General features: G+C 43.7%; 1 protein-coding gene across 5 annotated transcripts in view; it reads left to right on the top strand.

The window, feature by feature from the left end:
- SPAG9 (sperm associated antigen 9) overlaps positions 1–12,653 on the top strand; it is a 135,651-nt gene extending 122,998 nt beyond the window's left edge. For 3 of the 5 annotated variants that reach the window (XM_059150531.1, XM_059150535.1, XM_059150533.1), the window contains 5 exons: positions 383–496; positions 1,936–1,974; positions 2,913–3,089; positions 5,705–5,854; positions 11,894–12,653. In XM_059150531.1, coding sequence (XP_059006514.1) covers positions 383–496; positions 1,936–1,974; positions 2,913–3,089; positions 5,705–5,854; positions 11,894–12,009 — 596 coding nt within the window. In that variant the 3' untranslated portion in view covers positions 12,010–12,653. The remainder of the gene's footprint in view (positions 1–382; positions 497–1,935; positions 1,975–2,912; positions 3,090–5,704; positions 5,855–11,893) is intronic. The other 2 variants (XM_059150532.1, XM_059150534.1) reach the window with 1 other exon arrangement.
- The last annotated feature ends 10,974 nt before the right edge of the window (positions 12,654–23,627 follow it).

Below are 23,627 nucleotides of genomic sequence, written 5' to 3'. Positions count from 1 at the left end.
TATAAAAACAAAGGACCTTGGGTTTTCCAATCTGGCAAACTCTGTTTTTTTTTGTTTGTTTGTTTTGTTTTGTTTTGGGTTTGGTTTGGCAGCTCCTTAATTAAATCTTGTGTCATACCTCTTGATTAACAGTATTTTTTTTCTGAATGATAATGTAATGTCAGCCACTTGTAGAATTTTCTTTTTCCATTAATAGTGAGTAATCAGACAGGTGATAAAGCCCAATGAAAGTTTGCTTTGATATGCACCTTTAGGAAACATCCAACTAGCTCTGATCACATTTCTTCTGTCTTGTATTAATCTAGCCATTCTAAGGGATTTGGAGCTTAAGACATCATCTGTTCTAGTTTCTCAATAAAGATTTTTCCCACCCACTGTACAGGTACTGGAAAACTGGGCTTCTCTTTTGTGAGGATCACAGCTCTTACGGTGTCTTGCAATCGTTTGTGGGTGGGGACAGGAAACGGTGTCATCATCTCCATCCCACTGACAGAAAGTAAGTATATTTTTAGCTGACTGTCACAGTGCAGACAGAAGAGTTGCAGGGTTTAGTTGTGTCCAGAATTCAGGCAAAGGGAATGATTTTGGTATTAGCAAATCTATGGTAATCCAGGAACTGAGCTGATGACAAAGACGTAACTGTTGTTTCTTCATTACTTCTACAAAACGTATACATTGTAGTGAATTAATAGTGTCTGTCGGGACCAACCTTTATAACTAAAAATGTTCCATTGTGGGAGGCTTTTCTTCGAAATTCAGGGATCACAGTCCTATTTCATTATTTAAATAAAGGCTGACGTCTGGCTTTCTTAAGGGTTAGTACATCAATGTCCAGAAACAGGGCCTAGAATCATTCTGGTTCTTCACATCCCTCTGGCAATTACTATAGGATATTCCACTTGACTTATTTGAGGTTTTGAAAATGTGGGAAAAGTTTCTTAGGTTAGCAAGTGCTTGTGATGCTGGAGACAAGCATTCTCTCCTGTATGTGAAAAGGATGGGAACAAAATGTACATTGTATGTTTTTTACATTATGTTTCATTATTGTTATTTTTGTGAACAAAGTGTACATTGTATGTTCTTCATGTTATGTTCCATTACATTGATTATTCATCAAATAAGCATTTTTGTGTTACAGAATTCATGGGCCGGGAATGGTTTGAAAACAAGTGCCATAAGTCCAGAAAATAAGTTGATAATTAGATAAAATAATTCTGAGGAATTGCCTGCCTTTCTTCAGGGAGAAGGGGAGATGCTTGGAAGGTGGTCTGTCTGGAGCCTTTGAAGAACCCAAGTTCTTAATCCCAACTGTCTTTTGTGCAATTACTTATAAATCTGCATGAGTTCATCTCCCTTCTTTATAAAAGAGAATTCCATTTTAGCATAGCTATTTGAACCCGATTTCTTTTTTTTTTTCTCTTTATTTTTTGAAAGATTTTATTTATTCATTTGACAGAGATCACAAGTAGGCAGAGAGGAAGGAAAGCAGGTTCCCTGCTGAGCAGAGAGCCTGACACGGGGCTCAATCCCAGGACCTTGAGATCATGACCTGAGCTGAAGGCAAAGGTCTTAACCCACTGAGCCACCCAGGCGCCCCTGAACCTGATTTCTTAAAGAAAAGGGGGAAATATTCGCATTTAGGAAATGCTCCCTGTTAAGTTCTTATTCTCTGAAATCGCTTTATAATTAAGAAAAGCAAAATCACAGTGATCAAATCAAATAGTCCTTTTTGAGCAGAGATGGTCTACAGAAGCTTTGGTAAGAACTTTCCATGTTACTTGGTATCACACCAAGTTGGATTCTGTTACTGTAGTGAGGAGCTTAGAGCGCCAAGCTAGCAGATAGAAGAGAAGCCGCGAGAGTGGAGGCTCATGGTAGTGCTCGTCCCCCCTGCCATGCACCTCTCCATGTCCCTTTCCTCCTCTCTCACTGTAGCCGTAATCCTCCACCAGGGACGCTTACTGGGGCTGAGGGGTAAGTGCAGATCCTGAACCCAGCTCTTCTTCCTGGCTTCTCATGCCCACCAGGAGGCTGTCCTCCGGCTCTAGATGCCCTCTTGAATGTTCCTCAGTGCCATCTTCTCACAATCACTGCATCGCAGCAGGCGTTCTCTGTTGGTTTTATTTTTTAACGTTTGTTCCACGGCCACCAAACTACTGCTCAGCAGCTTCATGTATTTATCATCTTTCGTTGCAGCTGAACTTTCTTCCAGACTTTGTTTTCCTTCCAGTAAAAACACGACGCATCTCTTAAAACTGCCATTAATCTCCATTGTTTACTCTTATTACCAACCATGTTTCTTTCATTCACTTACTGGCCCATGGAATGGGGATGTTTTGTGAGTCTGGTTGTTCTACAGTAATGCAGCAAGCCCTCAGTCTGGTGTAGATAAAAGCTACTCTGTTAGAGTGGCTGCATCCTCTTAAACACAGCTTCTTAACACCCGCTCAAGGGAGATATTCTTACCACAGGGGAGGAAAATCAGAAAATAAAAGTATGAAATTTTTATTTAATAATATACCCATTTACTTTAAACTGTATAACTGGTTAGTTTTCTAAAATGGGGATTTTAAAAATACATAAAAATAAAGCAGACATACCCAAGATTCAAATTTGGTTTTTTAAAAGTAAGTTTGTTTTTGTTTTAATTAACAGATGTGTTTAAAAAGTAAGTGTAGTTATTGCTAGACTGGCAAAATCCCCTGCTCCATTTACTGAGGTACTTAAAAATAACTAGCATGCTATGTTACCTTTTTTTTTTCCCAGCTTTGTCTTGAGTTGGCATTGCTGCCATTGTTTTTACCTCAACTGGCTGTAGCTTTTAGATACTATCATAAGGATTAACCAGTAACATCCTACACCATTGCTGCTTCCAGCGGGAAAATGTTTGGTGTTTGGTTTTTCTTTTGCAGCGAATAAAACCTCAGGAGCACCAGGAAATCGTCCAGGCAGTGTAATCCGTGTGTATGGTGATGAAAACAGCGATAAAGTGACTCCGGGGACATTTATACCCTATTGTTCGATGGCACATGCACAGCTTTGCTTCCATGGGCACCGGGATGCTGTGAAATTCTTTGTGGCAGTCCCAGGTGAGTTAGATTATTCTGTCAAGAGGTTGCATATAACTGTCTCTCCTCTATCCCTTGGTTCCACTACCTAGTCTAATGCTAAGAACTGGCATTACAAATAATTCCAGTGTAATATACGAAAAGTTATAACGGAGGCATAGATAAAGCACTGTAGGGATATTTGAATGAAATTGTTTTGGAATCTCTCTTCTCTCCCTGAGAACAAACTTGTTGATTTTTATTTAAGAGACTTGCTCGCTTTTGAAAAGTGGTGGTACTGTTTTGTCACCACAGAATATCAGAAACAATCATGGCCTAATAAAGGAGATGGTAGACAGAAGCCCCTCTCGTCAAGGTCATATACAGGAAGAGAAGGAGACCGTGGTTTGGTGCCTTTCTCTGTTGTGGCAAAGGGCAGCAGACTAGGAGTCCCTGCCTCGCCACTTGCCTAGTTATCTTGAGCAAGTCACTTCACTTCTGAGACTCGTCCTCATTTCCTAAGTGGACATGACTAATCTCTGCTTTGCTGACCTCATTTTTGTGAAAATTAACTAAAGTACTTTGGAACTATATAGCACCATCTAGATGAAAGGTGCCAGTGGTGCTGTCCAGGGGAAAATGTTCTGTCCATTAGGAATACTAAACTGGGGGCGCCTGGGTGGCTCAGTGGGTTAAAGCCTCTGCCTTCGGCTCAGGTCATGATGCCAGGGTCCTGGGATCAAGCCCCACATCGGGCTCTCTGCTCCACAGGGAGCCTGCTTCCTCCCCTCTCTCTCTCTGCCTGCCTCTCTGCCTACTTGTGATCTCTCTCTCTCTGTCAAATGAATAAAATCTTTAAAAAAAGAAAAAGAATATTAAACTGATGTGACTGACTGTGTGCAAGCAGGACCCACATTTTGAATTATTTTCCTTCTTGAGACATAAGTTTTGGAGCTCTACAAAGTTCAACTCTAACTTCACCACACCAGCTGCATGACATTGGACATGATAGTGTTTCAGTGTGTTAGGGTTCTTCAGAGAAGCAGAACCAATAGGTATAAGAGAGAACAAGTGATTGATTTAATTTAAGGAATTGGCTCATGTGATTCTGGGGGCTGGCAGGTCTGAAATCTGCAGGGAGTCCAGCAGGCTGGAGACCCAGGAAAGAGTTGATGTTGCAGCTGGAGTCCAGAGCATTCCTTCTTCCTCAGGGGACCTTTTTCTCTGAAGGTCTTTAGCTGATTGGATGAGGCCCACCGACATTATAGAGAATCATCTGCTTTACTCATGTCCACTGATTTAAGTGTGAATTATATCTAAAAAAACACCTTCACAGCTATACCCTAGACTGGAGTTTGGCCACAGGTCTGTGCACCAGAGCCTAGTCAGGATGGCACATAAACTTAACCGTTGTCTTCATTTTCCTGAGGGTGTTCCAAAGATGAAATGATTCAGTGTGCAGAGCTGGCACCTGGTACCCTAACCAGTTACTCAGTATTCTTAACAACATGGTAATGAGCTTCCTGAAATATACACCTTGTATATTTACATAGTCATTTCCTTAGGATAAATTCCTAAAAATGGAATTGCTGATAGCAGTATCTTTTTGCTTTTGTGAAAAAAGAGTCCTAGAATCCCTTTTGAGTCTTCTTTGTATTCCTCTAGTCCCAACCTGTTCCCCTTTTCCTCTCCATCTGTTACCACAGTCCTAAAACTGATAGGTATCCTGCCCATGTTTTTATATTTTTACATTTGAACAAATCTATAAACAATGTGTAGTCTTTTTTTTTTTCTATTTTTGAACTTAGTTATGTTGCATATATATTCTTCAACTTCTCATTTTTTTTAGAAGATTTTATTTATTTGACAGACACAGATCACAAGTAGGCAGAGAGACGGGTGGAGAGAGAGGAAGGGAAGCAGGCTCCCTGCTGAGCAGAGAGCCCGATGCAGGGCTCGATCCCAGGACCCTGGGATCATGACCTGAGCTGAAGGCAGAGGCTTTAACCCACTGAGTCATCCAGGCGCCCCTCATTTTTTTTTTTTTAATTAATATTTATACCTAAAAATCTAGTTCATTTAACTATGCATATTAAAGGTTTTCAAACCATTTCAAGCAAGTATTCTACCTTAGAACTTAAATTTAGAATAAATGGCACATTTGCTAGTAATTTTATTTGAGTAAGCTAAATTATAAATAAGATGCAATTTTCTTAAATATGAGAGGAATACCGTGGATTCAAAATACATTTAAATATTAATTATGAATATCCGAACTCATAGGGCTTGCATTGAAGACCTTATCTCTTTTACAAATGCACATGTACCCTTTCCTCTGCCCCTCAGGTCAAAAAGATGTAGATTGTAATAGTCTGAAGCAGGCAGTGAAGATCAGCCTGGCCATACACAGATCTCATAATGGGTCTTGGACCCATTCCTGCTTTGGTACAAAATGGCTCTACTTAGATTTTCAAATTGGGTTCTTAAGACTTTTATAGATATTTTCAGATCATGTAGAGGCTTCTGGCATCCCCAGTACTTTGGTTGTACCAGAATATATTTACCTTTTTGTTCAACTTTCTGAAAATATTCAGAGAAAACGAGTCTTCCCACCCTAGTCTGATAAGTAACATCCACTTCTGTTTTTGCACAAACAGGTCAAGTTGTCAGCCCACAAACTAGCAGCAGTGGCACAGATCTAACAGGTGACAAGGCAGGGCCATCTACACAGGAGCCCGGCAGCCAGGCGCCTCTGAAGTCTATGCTCGTCATCAGTGGAGGAGAGGGCTACATTGACTTCCGAATGGGTAAGACATGGATTCTGGGAGCTCAGTCTCCACTTGTGTCCTGTAACTTGAATTTTCACTCATAGTAAACAAGAAACTACTCTGATAACAGATTTCTAAGAGGTTTTCTTTCAATTCTTTACTTGCAAAAGGACTTTATAGTTCCCCTTTCTCCTTCTTTCTTTCTTTTTCAGTTTCTTTTCATACCACAATGTATTTGTTTGAAGGAGCATTCAAAAATAGCAGGGTTTGGGGTGCCTGGCTGGCTCAAAAGAGCATGCAGCTCTTGATCTTGGGGTTGTGGGTTCGAGCCACCCACCCCGTAGTGGGTGTAGAGATTACTTTAAAAAAAAAAAAAAGGAATAGATAAAGCAGTATGATGGGGAATTAGTAACTAATAGCATGTAGGGAAAGGGGGGCTGACCATTTACTCAGAGATAAAGACTATCAGAACAGAAGAGGGAGATCTGGAGGGAGAGAGAGGAATTTGATGTTGGGCATCACCTTGATGAAGAACATGGAAGCTGGGAGTTGTCAAGGTGGAATATGGCCACTGGGCTTTGGGTTATAAAGATTTTATGTCTCCGGTTACCTGGGTGGCTCAGATGGTTGAGTGTCTGCCTTTGGCTCAGGTCATGATCCCAGGATCCTGGGATTGAGTCCTGCATGGGGCTCCCTGCTCATCGGGGAGTCTGCTTCTCACCCCCACCTCCCTCCCCCTGCTTGTGCTTTCTCACTTTCTGTCAAATAATTAAAAATAAAATCTTAAAAAAATATATTTTATATCTCAGAAGGGAGGGATTTGGAGACCATTTGTATCCAGTGGTACTAAAAACCACAAGGGTTGATGAGCTTACCCAAGGAGAGTGTGCAGGGGCTAAAAGAAGAGGTTCTAGGATAGAGAACCCTGTATTATTATTCCATTTTAAAGAACTATTAGAGCCTATGAAAGAATCTGAGAAAGAATGGCCAGAGGGGGACCACAAAAGCAGAGATCTGAGGTTTGATGTTTGGGAAAGTGTAGTGCTTTGTCAACTTTGAGAGACTATGATGTAAATTTACTTATTTGCTGTAAATAAAGGGATCCTTGGATGTGCCTGAAATCACAATGATTCAGAAAGTTCCTAAACATAAGGGTTTAGAGAATGTAATGTTGTAGACTGCTGACTTATCCTTTATACGTTATAAGTTCTGTAAGAAAGTAGAATGAAATTTAGGGCCCTGTAAAGGACAGTGGGCCACATAAATTAGTATAAATCAGGATATATGATGTAAAAGACTTACACGTTTTTAAGGGGAGATGTTAATGTGAAGTTTAGGAATTGATTAATTCTGGTGATGTCAGCGGGAATGAAGTTAGTTTAAAATATTTTAAGTAGGGGCGCCTGGGTGGCTCATTGGGTTAAAGCCTCTGCCTTCGGCTCAGGTCATGATGCCAGGGTCCTGGGATCCAGCCCCACATGGGGCTCTCTGCTCAGCAGGGAGCCTGCTTCCTCCTCTCTCTCTGCCTGCCTCTCTGCCTACTTGTGATCTCTGTCTGTCCAAAAAATAAATAAAGTCTTAAAAAAAAAAAAACATCTTAAGTAATTGACTATTTTTTTTTTAATTAAAGATTTTTATTTATTTATTTATTTGACAGAGAGAAATCACAAGTAGATGGAGAGGCAGGCAGAGAGAGAGAGAGAGGGAAGCAGGCCCTCCACTGAGCAGAGAGCCCGATGTGGGACTCGATCCCAGGACTCTGAGATCATGACCTGAGCCGAAGGCAGCGGCTTAACCCACTGAGCCACCCAGGCGCCCCAAGTAATTGACTATTGGTGCAGAATTCCTTGATAGAAAGGGACTCCATGTAGCTGGAGTGATTAGGGCCACTTTTCCTTGGAGGGCAACACGGCAGTTAGAACCATACTGAAGGCTATGTTATTAAAATCTCTCTGATTTTTCCATGTCCACTAGAAATTCCTTTCATTGTGGAGCCTGGTGGAAACAGCATAAAAATTGCTTAACCACATTAGTCAGTATCTCTAGTTAATCCAGCCTAAAAAGCAGACTTGTCTTAAAGCATAGGTTAATTCTTAAAAAAAAAAAAAAAAGCATAGGTTAATTCTAATATGTATATATGCTTTTTTAAAAAGTGAATTTGGTCTTTTTTTATTCCATTTCCACTTCCTGTAATAGTTTAACAATGAAAAATTGATCCCAACAATCCCATGTTTTTTGGGTTTTGTTTTGTTTTTAATTCTAGTGTAGTTACTTCCAGTGTTGTAAAAGTTTCAGGTATACGGTAGTGACTCAGCACTTCCATATGTCACCCATGCCCCTCACAGCAGGTGTGCTCTTCATCCCCTCCACCTGTTCACCACCAGTCTTCTAGTTTAGTGGTTTAATTAAGTAGGATGTAGAACCCTAGGAAATAGTGATTCTAAACAGCAGAACCTTCAAAACAAAACAACTCAAATACCAACAACTTTTGATCTCGGCCAACTAATTTGTCACTACCTTTGTAATTTTTTATTTTTTTGAATGATTTTTATTTATTCATTTTGGTGGGGAGGGGTAGAGGGAGAGAGAGAATCTTAAGTAGGCTTCCACCCTGGGCATGGGGCTGGTCTCACCACCCTGAGATTTTGATCTCAGCTGAAATCAAGAGTCGGATACTTAACTGACTGAGCCACCCAAGCGCCCCTCATTGTAATTTTTTTAAAATTTAAAAACCAAACTCAGTTTTTTACATTCTTTGATTTTGTCTTGAGTCTTCGAGACCATTTTCTACTGCACAGTTTGACATTGCTATGAAAGGGCCACAGGGTTAGGGAGAGTTTGGCCTACAGAGAAAAGTACCAACTTTTCTTTTTTTTAATCAATAGGTTTAATAACTGATTAGATGCAAATGACGACAAGAAAATTAATAAGCTAGAGAAAGATAGAAGAAAATATGCAGATAAGTTTTACAAATAACTAAATATTAAAATATATAAAGGAAAAACTGAGTAATGTTCATACTTTAATATGCCTAAAAAGAATAAAAAACCAAAGACTATAGAGATTAAGAAAATATGATCAGGAAAACCTAAAAGCTAAGTGACTACGCACAAACAATATCCAAAACTGCTGAATTCATTTTGTAAAGAATTCTTTTCACAAAGCAGGTCTCAATAAATGTTGAAGAATTACAGAGTAGATACTGTTTTCACAGGGAAATTGATCTCTAATCATATATTTTTTAGGGTATATTCATTTTTTAAAAAATTACCATCTAATGTATTATTTGTGTAAGGGCTACAGGTCAGTGATTGATCAGCTTTATAGAACACCCAGGGCTCATTACAACACATTCCGTCCCCAGTGTCCATCACCCAGTTATCCCATCCCCCCGCCCCCCTCCCCTCTAATAACCCTCTGTTTGTTTCCTAAGATTAAGGATCTCTTATGGTTTGTCTCCCTCTCTGGTTTTGTCTTATTTCATTTTTTTCTTCTTTTCTCCTATGATCCTCTGTCTTGTTTCTTAAATTCCACATATCATTGAGATAATACAATAATTGTCTTTTTCCAGTTGACTTATCTCGCTTATTACCGTAATACCCTCGAGTTCCATCCACATCGTTGCAAATGGCAAGATTTCTTTCTTGCGGGCGCCTGGGTGGCTCAGTGGGTTAAGCCTCTGCCTTCAGCTCAGGTCATGATCCCAGGGTCCTGGGATCGAGTCCCGAGTCGGGCTCTCTGCACAGCGGGGAGCCTGCTCCCCCGCCTCTCTGCCTATCTCTCTGCCTACTTGTGATCTCTCTCTCTGTGTGTCAAATAAATGAATAAAATCTTAAAAAAAAAAATTTTTTTTTTTAAATTTCTTTCTTGCTTGTGTGCTTTTTTTGGTGGCTGAGTAGTATTCTATTGTGTATATGTATATATATATACCACATCTTCTCTGTCCATTTGTTTGTCAGTGGATGTCAGTGGGCTCTTTACGTAGTTTGGCTATTGTGGACATTGCTGCTATAAACATTCGGGTGCATGTGCCCCTTCGGATCACTACATTTGTATCTTTGGGGTAAATACCCAGTAGTGCACTTGCTGGGTTGTAAGGTAGTTCTATTTTCAACTTTTTGAGGAACCTCCATACTGTTTTCCAGAGTGGCTGCACCAGCCTGCATTCCCACCAACAGTGTAGGAGGGTTCCCCTTTCTCTGCATCCTCGCCAACACCTGTCGTTTGCTGACTTGTTAATTTTAGCCAATCTGACTGGTGTGAGGTGGTATCTCATTGTGGTTTCGATTTGTATTTCCCTGATGCCGAGTGATGTTGAGTACTCTTTCATGTGTCTCTTGACAAGTGCCAACTTTCAAGTTTTTTCTCTGCCACTGTTTCTAGTTGACATTACCAATGATTTCTTTTGCCCAGCTGAAATTCAGGTGAGACACACGGCAAAACTAGCAGATCAGCAGGGTATCTTTGCCCCTTGGTGTATATGTGTGCTGTATGTGTGTATAAGTATGTAGGATTTTTTTTTTTAAGATTTTATTTATTTATTTGGGATGCCTGGGTGGCTCAGTTGGTTGGACGACTGCCTTCGGCTCAGGTCATGATCCTGGATTCCCGGGATCGAGTCCCACATCGGGCTCCCAGCTCCATGGGGAGTCAGCTTCTCTCTCTGACCTTCTCCTCGCTTGTGCTCTCTCTCACTGTCTCTCTCTCAAATAAATAAATATTAAAAAAAAAAAAGATTTTATTTATTTATTTGATGGAGAGACCACAAGAAAGGGAACACAGACAAGGAGAGTGGGAGAGGAAGAAGCAGGCTTCCCGCTAAGCAGGGAGTCCAATGCAGGTCTCGATCCCAGGATCCTGGGATCATGACCTGAGCTGAAGGCAGACGCCCAACAGCTGAGCTGCAGGCACCCCAGTATGTAGGATTCTGCTGAAGAATCCGTCCCATGAGGCCAGTTGTCACTGAGTTCTGTCAGAATAACCCTGTTCAGCATCACAAAACCGGGGATGCACCTTGTAGAGAGGAGTGTGGTTTGCTTTCACTGGGCCTTGGAGAGCAGTATGTTTGACCAGGACCTCATTTATCCAGTTGACTCAACTATTTCTAGAAGAACCTATAGCCTGTCTGTGGTTTTGGCCTCATTTCTTCATCTCCACCATACACCATTAATTCATAATCTGTCCTAATCTTGAAAGTCATGGGAAGAAAAAACTTAGTATAGGGGGACCTGGCTGGCTTAGTCAGTGGAGCATGTGACTTTTGATCTTGGGGTGGCGAGCTTGAGTGCCACATTGTGTGAGATTACTTAAAAATAAAATCTTGGGGTGCCTAGGTAGCTCAGTGGGTTAAGTCCCTGTCTTCATCTCAGGTCATGATCTCGGGTTTCTGGGATCAAGCTGCTCAGCAGGGAGCCTGCTTCCCCCACAACCCCACCTGCTTCTCTGCCTACTTGTGATTTCTGTCAAATAAAAATAAATAAAATCTTAAAAAAATAAAATAAAATCTTAAAAAACAAAAAACTCAGTATATTGAGTGATAAATCTGCCACTCCTTGCGCTGGAGGGAATCAGTTTCTATTTCCATGTGACTCTCTGGGTTATCTCTGTTTGGAGAGCTTTACTGTCACTGACAACAACCACAAGTTGTTTGGGTTTAGCTAGTTCGTGGGTGCATGGGCTCTGTCTCCACACTTCCATGTTTATAGGCCTATCTCGTCTCACTTCTCAGTTTGACATAAATGAGGGAAGACTGTCCATTTGGATGAACATGGGGTTGGACAGCTTTGCGTTCTTCACTTTTCATTTCTGTTAACCTCAGTATGCAGACACACTGGGATAAGTTTCTAACGTCGTGCAGTAAGCTTGCTTTTATAAATGTAATCTGAAGAATGAATTAACCCTTTCAGAAGTTGGGCAAGTGAAGGTTCTGACTCCTGGCATTTCTTGGACCGTGTTTTCTGCCGTGGGCGTCGGCCAAGCTTTGTGTGTCCTGTTTGCAGACTAACCGACGACATAACTGGCTGTCGGCCTGTGTACTCTATGCTCAGCCTAACTTGAGCTCCTGTCACCATCCCCCAGGTGATGAAGGTGGAGAATCAGAACTTCTTGGAGAGGATCTTCCACTTGAACCTTCTGTCGCCAAAGCAGAAAGGAGTCACCTGATCGTGTGGCAAGTGATGTACGGCAGTGAGTGAGCCCGTCGGAAAAAGGTGGAGACGGGGCAGCTGTCTCTTCTGCATGGTTTCATTTCCCTTTGCCCCTTTATTTAATGCTCTTTTTGTGAAAGAAGTTTCACCACATACTGTGTGAGCATTTTCCCCTGTTAACTTTACATTACAGAGCCTGTCCTACCATAACAATGCGGGAGCGAGCTGTGTCGCTGGGCCACTGTTCTAGGCAACTGCAGCGCGTTAGGAACAAATCAAAGAATGTTTCCTCGAGGCCAGCTGGTGACTTATAGAGAGCAATCCAGTGTGGTTCACTCTGCCACGGTTCACATCACTCACTTTGTTTGATGGGGTCACTTTTTAGCTGTCACTAATAATGGAATTAATGGGAACACTTGATAAGTGAAATTGTACCATTAAGTACAATACTAAAGTTTTCCCCAATGTATCATAAAATTGACACAAACTAGGATCAGATGGATTATCAGGATTTCTCTAAATGTCCCAGGGGGCTAAAAGCTAACTGTAAATTACTTTCACTTTCACTTTCAAATCTGACAAATCTTGTTTATATGGTATATAAAACCTTGTTTTCATTAGATTTGGGGGGATTTTATATTAAAGAAATTAAGACTACACTATTTAAATAAAAGTTTCCTGTTTCTGACTTATTAGAGCTCTAATGTTTATGAGGCCTGCTCTCTGAATATTCTGATTATTATTATTTTTTGAGACTAGTCTTACTCATTTTCATACTGACATGTCTGAAACATATATTATTTATAAGGCTCAGAAGATCGCTTCAACAATGGGAGAATTTTTTTTTAATTTTATTTTAAAGGAAATTGTGTTTTGGGTTCCTCTCTCACCATCTTGTGAATGGTGGTGGTTGATTGACTTTCTTTTTCCATGTAAAAATTCACCTGTTGACCATTTGTTCTCGTACTGGTCTTACCAGTGAGTTAGAACAAAGCTGCAGTAGTGATAGAGTGGCCTATGAACCGGATAAGGGATTCGGTGAGAAACAGTATTTTCTTTTGTTCTGTGTAAAATTACAGAACAGCGAGCACTTGATATTTTGTATGTAAATGCCACCTTTAAGCTCTTGTGCTCTTTTGAGATTAAAATGCCATCTTCAAAGAGGAAAACTACGAAGGGAAAGAAGACAAAGCCAAGATACCAGAGTAAAAGCTGACATGTTCATCTTCTTGCATGGACCCCGCTTAAAAAACCAAGTCTGGGTTTAACTGATTTTCTTGTTTCGTAAGTTTTTCAAAAACCATTATGCTGCAGTTTTTCCCTCTCCAGCTTCTTGAAAATGTGTGATTTACCATTTCTTGAAGCAAAACTAAATATAAACTTAAGTGTTATTTTTAAAATCTAAGCCTGTTGAAGAAAGACCCCCAGTTTTCAGAACGACGTCTTGAAGGAAAAGTAAGCAAACACAGGCCTGAGACCGTGTACGTGTTCTTAACATGCCAGGGATTTGTTCTTTCTGAATGTCATGCGACTTAGTTATAAAAGTATGCCACTGTCCTTCAAGCATCTACAGAGTCAGCTGGATCATAAATACGTGGGATTTAATGAGCTGGAGGAGGCCTTTGGATCCGTTTGGCCACATGTGTCTCTAAGCACATCGTGTACTCAGTAAAGTTGTGGCCACTTTAGATGGCCTGAAGGGAAAACGCCTTTGGTGAAAGCTGTACTAAAAGGATAATTTTTTGCTTGAGTTACTCAGTCACTTCTTTTCAAGGCATCAAAACTTGGGCCACTTATCCGTGACTTAGAAGCTATGTTTTTAATTTAAATCTGAGCCATTTTTGGCAATATCTAAAAACAAATAAAAAGCCCACAATTTTAAACATTTTCAGGGAATGTTGTATAAATTCACAAAAAGGAGACACCAAAGTGCTTGGGAATATTAGTCCCAAGAAGTAAGCATCCCAGAGTCAGACCCCATTTGCTCTTCAGTCTCTTACCGTGTTTCAATGACCAAATGTAATCTGGGAAATGAGGAGTTAAAGATGAAAGATGGAGACATGTTACAATGGTTCAGACTGGTCTTTTTGAACTTACTGGCTTTAACATAAGGAATATAGGGGTGCGGCTATTTCACTTAAAGCAGTCAGATTATCTGTCGCCCTGTTAATTCAGGGACTAGAGAGAGTACAGAAATTACTGTATGTGTTATTTTAAGGGCTTATATTTTTAATTTCATTATATTTTTAATGTCCTTATATTTTTAATTTCATTTAAATATTTTCTACAGATTGCTTTTCTTCCCCCTTTTCCCCAGTAATAGGCTTATATTCTTGTAATGTTCACTTTGGTCAGGGTGGTAACATTTACTTCAATAACCAAAATGTAAGCTTCTCGAAAGCAGCAAAATGGTGGGAATAAACTGCCTGTACCTACCAACTCAAGGACAGAGAAGAGTCTCGAATCCCTTGGGTTGGTCTCTCCGTGTAAAAAAATATAGAATGCCCCTGGTTGGAAGAAATAAGGGATACCCGAGAACGTTCTCGTTTTGTTATGCTCGGGTTATGTATAAGGTCGACCCGTGTGAAACTGCCGATGCACAACCGTTGCCGATGTCCAAAAATGGCAGTTTCCTGTACGCCAACCTAACACTCACTATGAAATGCAGGTTGAAATCCCCGTGAGGCAGCGGGAGAATATTCTTGAAGAACACCGTTTTGAGAGTGTTTTTCTCCAACCTGTGTGGATCTGAATTTTTTAAATAGGAACGAAATATCTTAGTAGATGCAGCTTGTTGAGAGTGTAAAACATTTTGAGCACAAAGTATGCAGCACATAACTTTTCAAATTAAGTGTGTTTGCATAGAGAAGATTAAAATACATTCTCTCAGTTGCTGTATTGTTCATTTTTTGTAAAGGTCTAACTAAATTTGAGAATAGACCCTTTAACATAGGCTGCCTTAGTAACGAAACAAAGCAAAACAGTTGTCTCATAATATTAACTGTCCTAAAGAATGTGCGTCTTTCTTGCAAATGCTGTGGAACTGAATATTTATTTCCTTGTGAGTATTATGATCGTTACCAAAGGACTCAAGCAGATTTAGGGCTCTTCTTAATTGATCATGTTGAGAAAGGGAGTCATTTGGCCCCAGTTTATAACATGGGAAGAGCGGAGAAGAGAGAATTAAATGTGGGAATCATAAATGCTTTTCTAACAGGGTTATGCTATTTTGTAACACTAAATGTCTTTTTCTTTCTCTTAAAAAATTAAGTTTTTATTATTAATTTTGTCGTACATTTCTCAATATATTTGAATATATTTTAACCATTTTATGTTCTGAATTTGTTTTTTGTCCTAGACATTTTATCCAGGCTTTTCCTGGCCTCTATAATCTGAAAAATGGGTTCTAGAATGTCCCACTTGTTGTCTCTTAGAGGCTGAGGCTTCATTTCTATGAGCAAAAAGCTCAATTAGCAATGTAGTTATTTCAGTATTTATTTCTATTATGGAACCCCTGGGGTTCGGAATGTAACTTTGTACATGAAAAATATATATAAATATGTATATGAAACATGTATGAGGCCCAGTGTATTTTGTTTTGGTTTTGCCTTTCCTAGGGGCCTGAACTTGGTTTTTGTTCAACAGTCTATTAATCTTCCCCCGTCAGGCATTTCTGAGGGCAAGGATGGTCAGCATTCGGCACTGGTGAAGGTGAGCAGTGGGGAATACATGAAGAACATGTCTGCCTGGTTCACATGTTCAAATGAGATATGAGTAATAGACAATAGGGCTTTCTAGAAATGTGGGCATGCTGAGTAACAACCCACATATGATACAGGGCATACCAGTTGCCAGGCTGAGTCAGTAATGAGAGTCAGGCCGTAATGTAGATGTTAATAATACAGTGTGCTTTTTTGTGACCTGTTTGACTGGGGGAGACTCTGGAAGGAAAGATGATTATAGAACTCATCTGTGGTAGCACAGAGTGAGTCCATATTCAATGCAGTGGCATTTAGTCCAATCTAGTATATTTTGTTTACAGGAAACATGGGGCTCTGACATGACAGTAAAAGTAGCCCTGATCAGCATATTAATAGGGTAGTTAACTCGATGAAGGCACAGCCGTCTGTCCAATGGAGGTCAGATGCTCTGGAGTGTAATTAATAGTCTGGCTCATTCCTGCTTTACAGGACCTTACCTTCCTGCCCCTCAGTCCTCTGGGGCCTGCCAGGTCATTGTTTTGGAAACTCCAGCCTCATTCAGTCATTTTTACTGATCCTACCAGTCTCGGGGAAGAAGCCAGAGAAGCAGGACAGGAAAGGACACGTTCACTTTAGTTTTGTTGGGGCAACAGGACTGGAGCACTGATCTCAGCACAGGGACTGTGGCCTGTGATCCAAGCGCTAGGGGAGCGCAGCTGCTGGAGCCCCTAAGGGCCCCTTCCTCCAGCCCTCGGGCCTCTCCCAGTCTGCCTAGGCCGGATGGCCCTGGCGACCACAGAGGGTACAAGCTTAATCTTTCTGCAGGGGCAAGTATGTTAGGAAAGTTTTTGTAGTTAGGCAACTTCTCAGAATGTCTTAAATACTTTGTAATAATACAGTTTTAGAGATTTTATTTATTTGAGAGGAAGTGAGAGAGAGAGAGCACTGAGTGGCAGGAGTAGGGATGTGGCGGAGCAGAGGGAGCGGGACAAGCAGACTCCACACTGAGCACAGAGTCTGACCTAGGGCTGGATCCCACGACCCTGAGATCATGACCTGAGCTGAAATTGACACCCAACCAATTGAGTGCGCAGGTGCCCCTGTACTGTTCAGTTTTAAACTCATTTCCTTTAGACACATAGTGGTATATAGGAGGAAAGAAGGCTCTAGACCTGGCCAGGCTCTGCCCCTATAGAAACCCTAGGGAAGTCACTTTAAACACAGCAGCCCAGAAGCACTCAGAAAGACATAAAATTTCACCCAAGATCTACCGATTCGGACTCTTGCGGGCCTGGACCCAGGCATCTGTGAAGTGTAATAGGTAAGTGTGACCTGCAGCTTAAGCTGAGGAATACTGCTTGAACATCTTTGAACTTTAGGTCTCTCATGCGTTTAAGGCGGGGGTGGGGGGGGGGGGCGATTTATCCAGGCAATCCAAAAAGCCCTCGCCCCTTTGAGCCTGGCTCTAACTGGTCTCAATGTGTTGTCTGTAAAAACACCAACCATACCTGCTTGCCCCAGGCCCCTATGAGGCCCAGACACCTGGTGAGGGGAATTTAATGACTTTAAAATGTATGCAAGGAGCCAGATAGTTCAGCTTCTCGATTTCATGTCCCAGCAGAACATTGACTCCCAGCCACAGACAAGAAGTAGTTGCTGTTTGATCTGAGGCTCAAGGCGGGGAGAGGGGTAGAGTGACAGGGCCCTGCTTGGGGGCCTGGCAACTTCCTGTAGTGGCTGCAGTTCTCCACCAGACCAGGAGGGGGGGTATGGCCGGAGTTGCCTGCTATAGCTAGTTCCGGAAATCACTTCCTCCTTCCTCTCATGCCGGAGGTGGTCCTATTCTATTAGAGTGTTTGGAGAAACAGTTACCCAGGTGATTCGGAGCCTTGCATTGGGAACAGCTGCATGAGAGGGACAAGCCCAGCTGGACTCGCAAACATCTGTTTTCCAGGAGCATTCCTTCTTAGCTGGTTCTTTCCTTTTTTTTTTTTTTTTTAAAGATTTTACTTACTAGAGACAAGAGTATGAACAGGGGGAGGGGGAGACAAGCAAACTCCCCACGGAGCAGGGAGCCCAACGCAGGGCTTGATCCCAGGACTTCAAGATCATGATCTTGATGAAGTTCTAGAACCTAGGTGAGGTTTGGTGGGCTGAGGTCCGGAGCCAGAAGTGGCTAGACCAGGGATGTGGAGGGGATCACATTAGATCAATCAGGAGGAAACCTCACACGGGAGTCTTAAGATTGGCAGCCGTCCTGGTGACTTAGTTGGCTGTCCCGTGCCCAAGAGAGACAACTTTCTATAAGAACAGGAATAAAGAGAGGCCATCAAGTTTCTGGGTCTTATTGCCATTCCGGCCAGGGTACTAGCTTACAGCCAAAAGGCAGACGCTCTCCTCCCCATAGAGTAGCCATGGGCTAGAGGATTACAGCCTGAGCAATTGACATGCAAGTGTTCCAATAAGCCCATACTCCTTGAAAAGCCCCTGAAATCAGAGTAAATGGAGAGAAAGTACTCACCAATTTTGCACCGAAGCTCAGAGTCCAAATGTAAAGACTCACAGCCCCACGTTCGGGCGCCATATGATGAAGTTCTAGAACCTAGGTGAGGTTTGGTGGGCTGAGGTCCGGAGCCGATGACCAAGAAAGAATTCTTGAGACATCTTTGGTGCAAAATGGTGGTTTATTAAAGCACGGGGACAGGACCCGTGGGCAGGAAGAGCTGCTGCCCCGGGTTGTGAGGGATGGCAGGTTCTGTACCCTGCTGTTGGGGGAAGGTGAGGGGAAGGGAGGTGTCAGTGGAGTTTTCATATGCTAAAGAGGGCCTACAAGGTGCCAGGATGTTCCAGGCCTGCGGAGGCCTTGCCCTTGCTGCTGGATCAATGTTGTCTTTAGACCAGCCATTAACATTAAGATAGTTGGGAGACTTTTTGGTGGGGTGTCACAATCCTGCTATCAATCGTCTTTGTTAGTGAGATTTAGGACATTTGTAAGCCAAGGGAGACTCTTGTCTAGTAGGATTGTGAGCTCTGCAAGTTAACTATTTGCTTATTGTTCGTGGCAGTCAGGGCTGCCTGAGGGATGCTACACTTCTGGAGGGGAAAGGGTGAAGAGGGGGTGCAAGGCGCCAGCTCCTGCTTTGTCCTCAGCCAGCCTCCTGCTCCCTCATCAATCTGAGCCAAAGGCAGATGCGTAACCAGCTCTGCTACCCTGGCATCCCTTTTCTTAGCTGCTGTTTGCCAGCACGTGGTGACCTGTCAGGAGGCTCCCCCACCTTAGGCTCAGCCCATTACTCTTTACTTTTTGACTCATGGATAGTGGAAGCTTAGGGTACTTTGACTTACGGCTACATTAAAAGTATAAAGGGAGGGTGCCTGGGTGGCTCAGTGGGTTAAGCCGCTGCCTTCGGCTCAGGTCATGATCTCAGGGTCCTGGGATCGAGTCCCGCATCGGGCTCTCTGCTCAGCAGGGAGCCTGCTTCCTTCTCTCTCTCTCTCTGCCTGCCTCTCAGTGTACTTGTAATTTCTCTCTGTCAAATAAATAAATAAATAAAATCTTTAAAAAAAAAAAAAAAGTATAAAGGGAATATTCATCTCTCATGCAGCTGGTAAGGCTATTTTTTCATAGGAAAAATAATAATACAAAAAATATAAATATAAAAAATTTAAAAATAAAAATAAACTTTTAAAAGCTCTTCAGATGTTACCATGACTGGCTTGCATTTGCAGAACATCCAGTGGTTTTCTGAAAATATTTATTCATGAATTCATTGTTCTCAGGTGATCCAGAGGCCCAGCTGGCCCTAGGAGGGGCCTTTTCCCCGTGGTGAGCAGGCCCGGCTGAGATGAATAAAGGATCTAGGCCCTAGCCAGGGGTATAACCAGACAACCCCTCACTAGAGGCTCCTGCAGGAGGGTTGGGAGAAGACAGGTCTCAAGTCAGGCAACCTGGGTTAGAATTCTGGTCTCCTGTTGCCTGATTTTGTGACCTTTCACTAGTCACTGACCTGTTCCTTTGCTCTAAAGGAACAAGAGAGGAACACCCCAAAGGGTTCTTGTGATGGCAAAGTGAAGTCATGGCTTGTGGTAGCTACCAGTGGCCCCCCTGCCCCTGCTGGGCAGCCGGCAGCAGACTGGAGCTTCCCAGGGCCAGGGCAGGAGGGTGAGGGAGATGCCCTCAGGGAGCTTGGGGTGAGAGAGGGAGGAAGACATGGGATGAAGCGGAGCCCTAGGTATGGTGGCGGCACGTTAGTAGTGGAGCAAATGCTGTTGGTAGTATGGTGTCTGTTTGGCTGTTTTGTAATGTGATGAACACAAGAGAAATCGATCTAAAGTGCTTATATATACACAATATTCTTTTTTTTTTTTTAAAGATTTTAAAAACATTTATTTATTATTTTGGGGAGGGGTAGGCACAGAGGCAGAGAGAACCTTTAAGCAGACTGCCGGCTGAATGCGGAGCCCGACCCGGGGCTCGATCTCAACAACCCTGAGATCATGACCTGAGACAAAACCAAGAGCCCGAATCTTAACCTTCTGAGCCACCCAGGCGCCCCCTAATGCAGAATCCTATTTCCAGTCTATTTATAAGTGTTCTAGACATTGTCCTAAAAGAAGTAGGTGAGGAAACAGGTATCGTGGGCCTATCGGAGCTTTAGGGAATAACATTCTCTGTTGCTCCACCCTCCCCAACTGAAGGAAAAGGGAGCTCTCCAGGAAAATTCAACCAGGAGACTCGTGGTCTCTCTTGCATCTACGAGTTCATTTCATTCTGTGCAGGCACGCTGAGGGAGAGATTGAGGGGTGGAAACAGTGGGAAGCTTGACATTTTGAGATACCCCCAAAACATACGGATTTAGTGTCTGTTGCTCATGATGTTTTATGGTAAGAATTAAGTTCCAGTCACTGCATGTAAACAGGCTGGGAGCAGACCTATGGAAGTAAATAAAATATTACCACCAGGTGTGCAGCCGGGTGTGGAATGGTGGCAAGAAGGGTTAGAGGCTGCTGAGCACTGCTGTGTCCAGGCAAGAGCCCAAACCTCCATCTGCTAAGATTTTTGCAGAACCTCTCAAGTGCAGACATATTCAAAAAGAGTGGAGCCGTCTTTTAAAAAACCACGTCGTTCACAGCGTTGTTGGAGGGGAAATGAGATTGCGTGAAGTACTACTCCACAGTAGACAAACAGTAGTATCCTCCGCCAGCCGAGGCCTCGATTTCTTTTCCTGTCTTCCTTCCCTAAGCCTGCTTTCCCTGACCTTTGGCCAGCGCAGACGAGTGGCCTAGCCCAGAGTGAATGGTCAGCTGCTGCCCTCTGCTGCGTGTTGGCCTGCTGTGCTTCTGTGGAAATAGGCTTTTTATTTTGTAGGCACTCCCCCTTTTTATCTTGGGGAGTTTATCTTCGGCTGTAAGTAAAGGTACTAGGAGCAAAAGTTCAGCACATTTTTTTAAAAATTTTTATTATTTTTTAAATTTTTATTTATTTATTTGACAGAGAGAGAGATCACAAGTAGGCAGAGAGGCAGGCAGGGAGAGAGGGGGAAGCAGGCTCCATGCTGAGCAGAGAGCCCGATGCGGGGCTCGATCCCAGGACCCTGAGATCATGACCTGAGCCGAAGGCAGAGGCTTAACCTATTGAGCCACCAAGGCGCCCCTTGGCACATTTTTCACCAGAAAAGACTCCAGTTTCGATCCTGGGTTGTATCGTGAGCATTCGTCCTTCCTGGAGGAGGCTGGCCTGCGGAAAGCAGGAACTGGGCAGATGCCTGGAGGCAGCCTTGGCTGAGTTAGAGACCCAGTGTTGGGCTTTGCTCAACTGAGGGTTTATTAGATCATCCTGCCCCATATTAAGGCCATGTTTCTGGGGTCTCAGGTGACAGCCCTTCTTTCCAAAGACCCTTCTGGTGTGATACATTGTGAGCCCAAAGCAGCATCTCAAAAACCAAGTCGCAATGCAGAATTGTTCTAGTCCCCCTCTGCCATTCGATCCGTTAGAAGTCCTCTCCGCACAGTGGACCCTCAGTTTTCCTTACCTGGAAAAGCCAGGGCTGGGCTTGGATGGGCGCGAAGGCAACATTCTTCCAAGGCAACATTCTCCAGGGGTGAGTCGTCTGTGCCATGTGCAGTTGTGTGGGCTAGTAGCCTTCATGCCCGGCCAGGTCCTTAATGGGTGGAACTCCTGGAGCCTATACCACTTGGTACAAAGCAGCTGCCCCGATGCACCGATTTGTCCCTGAGGCATCGAGGCATGACTTCTGTGATCTTAATACTTGTGTGTCTTAATGAAGAAGACAGACACTGTGGAGTTCCCCGGGGCCTGAACCTGCCTAGAGCGTCCATCTTCTTCTTGAACTGGGAAGAGATCTCCAAAAGTCCACTGAGCAGCTGGTCCTTCAGAGAGCTTCTCTGTGGGCATCCTGGGGAAGGAATAGAAGGACCGAGAGGTGACAATTAGGGAGGATCCTTGGCTTCCCAGAGCAGAAAAGGGGTGGCGGCAGAGGAAATGAGCTTGTTTGGAAAGCTCCCCTAAAAGAGAGGCTGGGCTCTGCTCCCTTTTGAACACAAGGTGGCATAGTGTTGGTATTAGCCTTACTTGCCTTCGCACCAGAAGAAAGACTGGCAGCCCCTCCCTTATCCCTCTCCTTCGCCCCTCCCCAGCCTGCTCCCCGCACCCCACCCCTGCCCCCGCCCCAACCGAGGAGGGTGCCTGCTGGGGGTTCCGATTAAACAGAGAAGCGAAACTACTCCATTTTCCTAACTAGCATGCCAAGGCCCCCAGTAGGCCATGATTCCAATAGCAGACATCTGACTAGAGCTCTTGACTCTTGGTCCACTGTTCTTGCTACTAGGCCGTCTCTTGATTCTCCCAGCCCCGAGTCACTCTTCTTTCATTTACCGGGAGTGGGGGCAACACCTTTGCTCAGCCGAGGCAGGCTGCAGCCCCGGGACGCAAAGGGAAGGCAGGTGGTCCAGAGCCTGGGACGCCTGCTGAGGTGAGCAGAGGCTGGTAAGGGTGAGAGCAACATTGGCCCAAGGGATTGGAGAAGGGGATTTTTTTGAAAGTCCACACCCCCATTGCTGCTCTTTGAAGCTAGGAGGAATTTCGGCTGCAGCCACCGAATAAGGCTAAAGGAAATGTCATGGAATCAGCTTCGTGAGCTGCTTCAATAGAAACTTCGTCCGAGGCCAATAATAAATGGGAGTTACATAACTCAGCAGGTCACAGCACTAACTAAACCCTTTATAGGCCATCAATCCACATTTATTTCCTGGATTTTGTAACTGCTGCTGAAAGGGGGAAAGGAGGGGTGAGGATTAGAGGAAGGGGGCCGAGTGGCTGGAGCCCGTCCCCAAGCCCTCACCGCTGCTGCAGCCAGTCCTTGGCATCCCCAGGGGCCTCGGCCAGGAGCATGAACCCCTGTCCCAGACTCCTCTGAGGAGCCAGCAGCGTGAGGGGTCGTTTTCTCCCCGCCTCTCTGTTTTCTGTCAAATGACAGGGTTGGATGAGAGGTGTTCTAGGGTCCCTGTCCACCCCGTGACTTGAAACCTCAGGAGCAAAAGAGCATTAGGGCCACCTAGGACCCCTCCCAACCACACCACCTCCGCTGAATTTAGTTGCAAGAAGCAGCTGGATCCTCTTGGTGGGGAAGGGGGCGACTGAGACGGTAAGCATAATGGCAGCAGGCCCCAGGGAGGGAGGTGAGGCCAGCCTGGGAGTGCTGGGAGCCAGGTCCCTTGCTGCGGCCTCCTCCTCGGCCTTCTGGTGCTCTAGACCGGAATGCTCCCATGCACGCGCGCGCGCGCGCACACACACACACACACACACACACACACACAGGCCTGGAGGACGGGGGTGTCTCACAGCAGCATTTGCCATCCTCAAGCCTGGGGAGTTCAATGTATGAGAGAGTTCAGGGTTGCTCCAGGGCTCTCTTCACATGGGGACAAACGTCCCAAACTGCAGCC

This window comes from Mustela lutreola, chromosome 15, assembly GCF_030435805.1.
Source record: "Mustela lutreola isolate mMusLut2 chromosome 15, mMusLut2.pri, whole genome shotgun sequence".
In the NCBI taxonomy this organism is placed as follows: domain Eukaryota; kingdom Metazoa; phylum Chordata; class Mammalia; order Carnivora; family Mustelidae; genus Mustela; species Mustela lutreola.
This window is presented reverse-complemented; position numbering and strand designations above follow the sequence as displayed.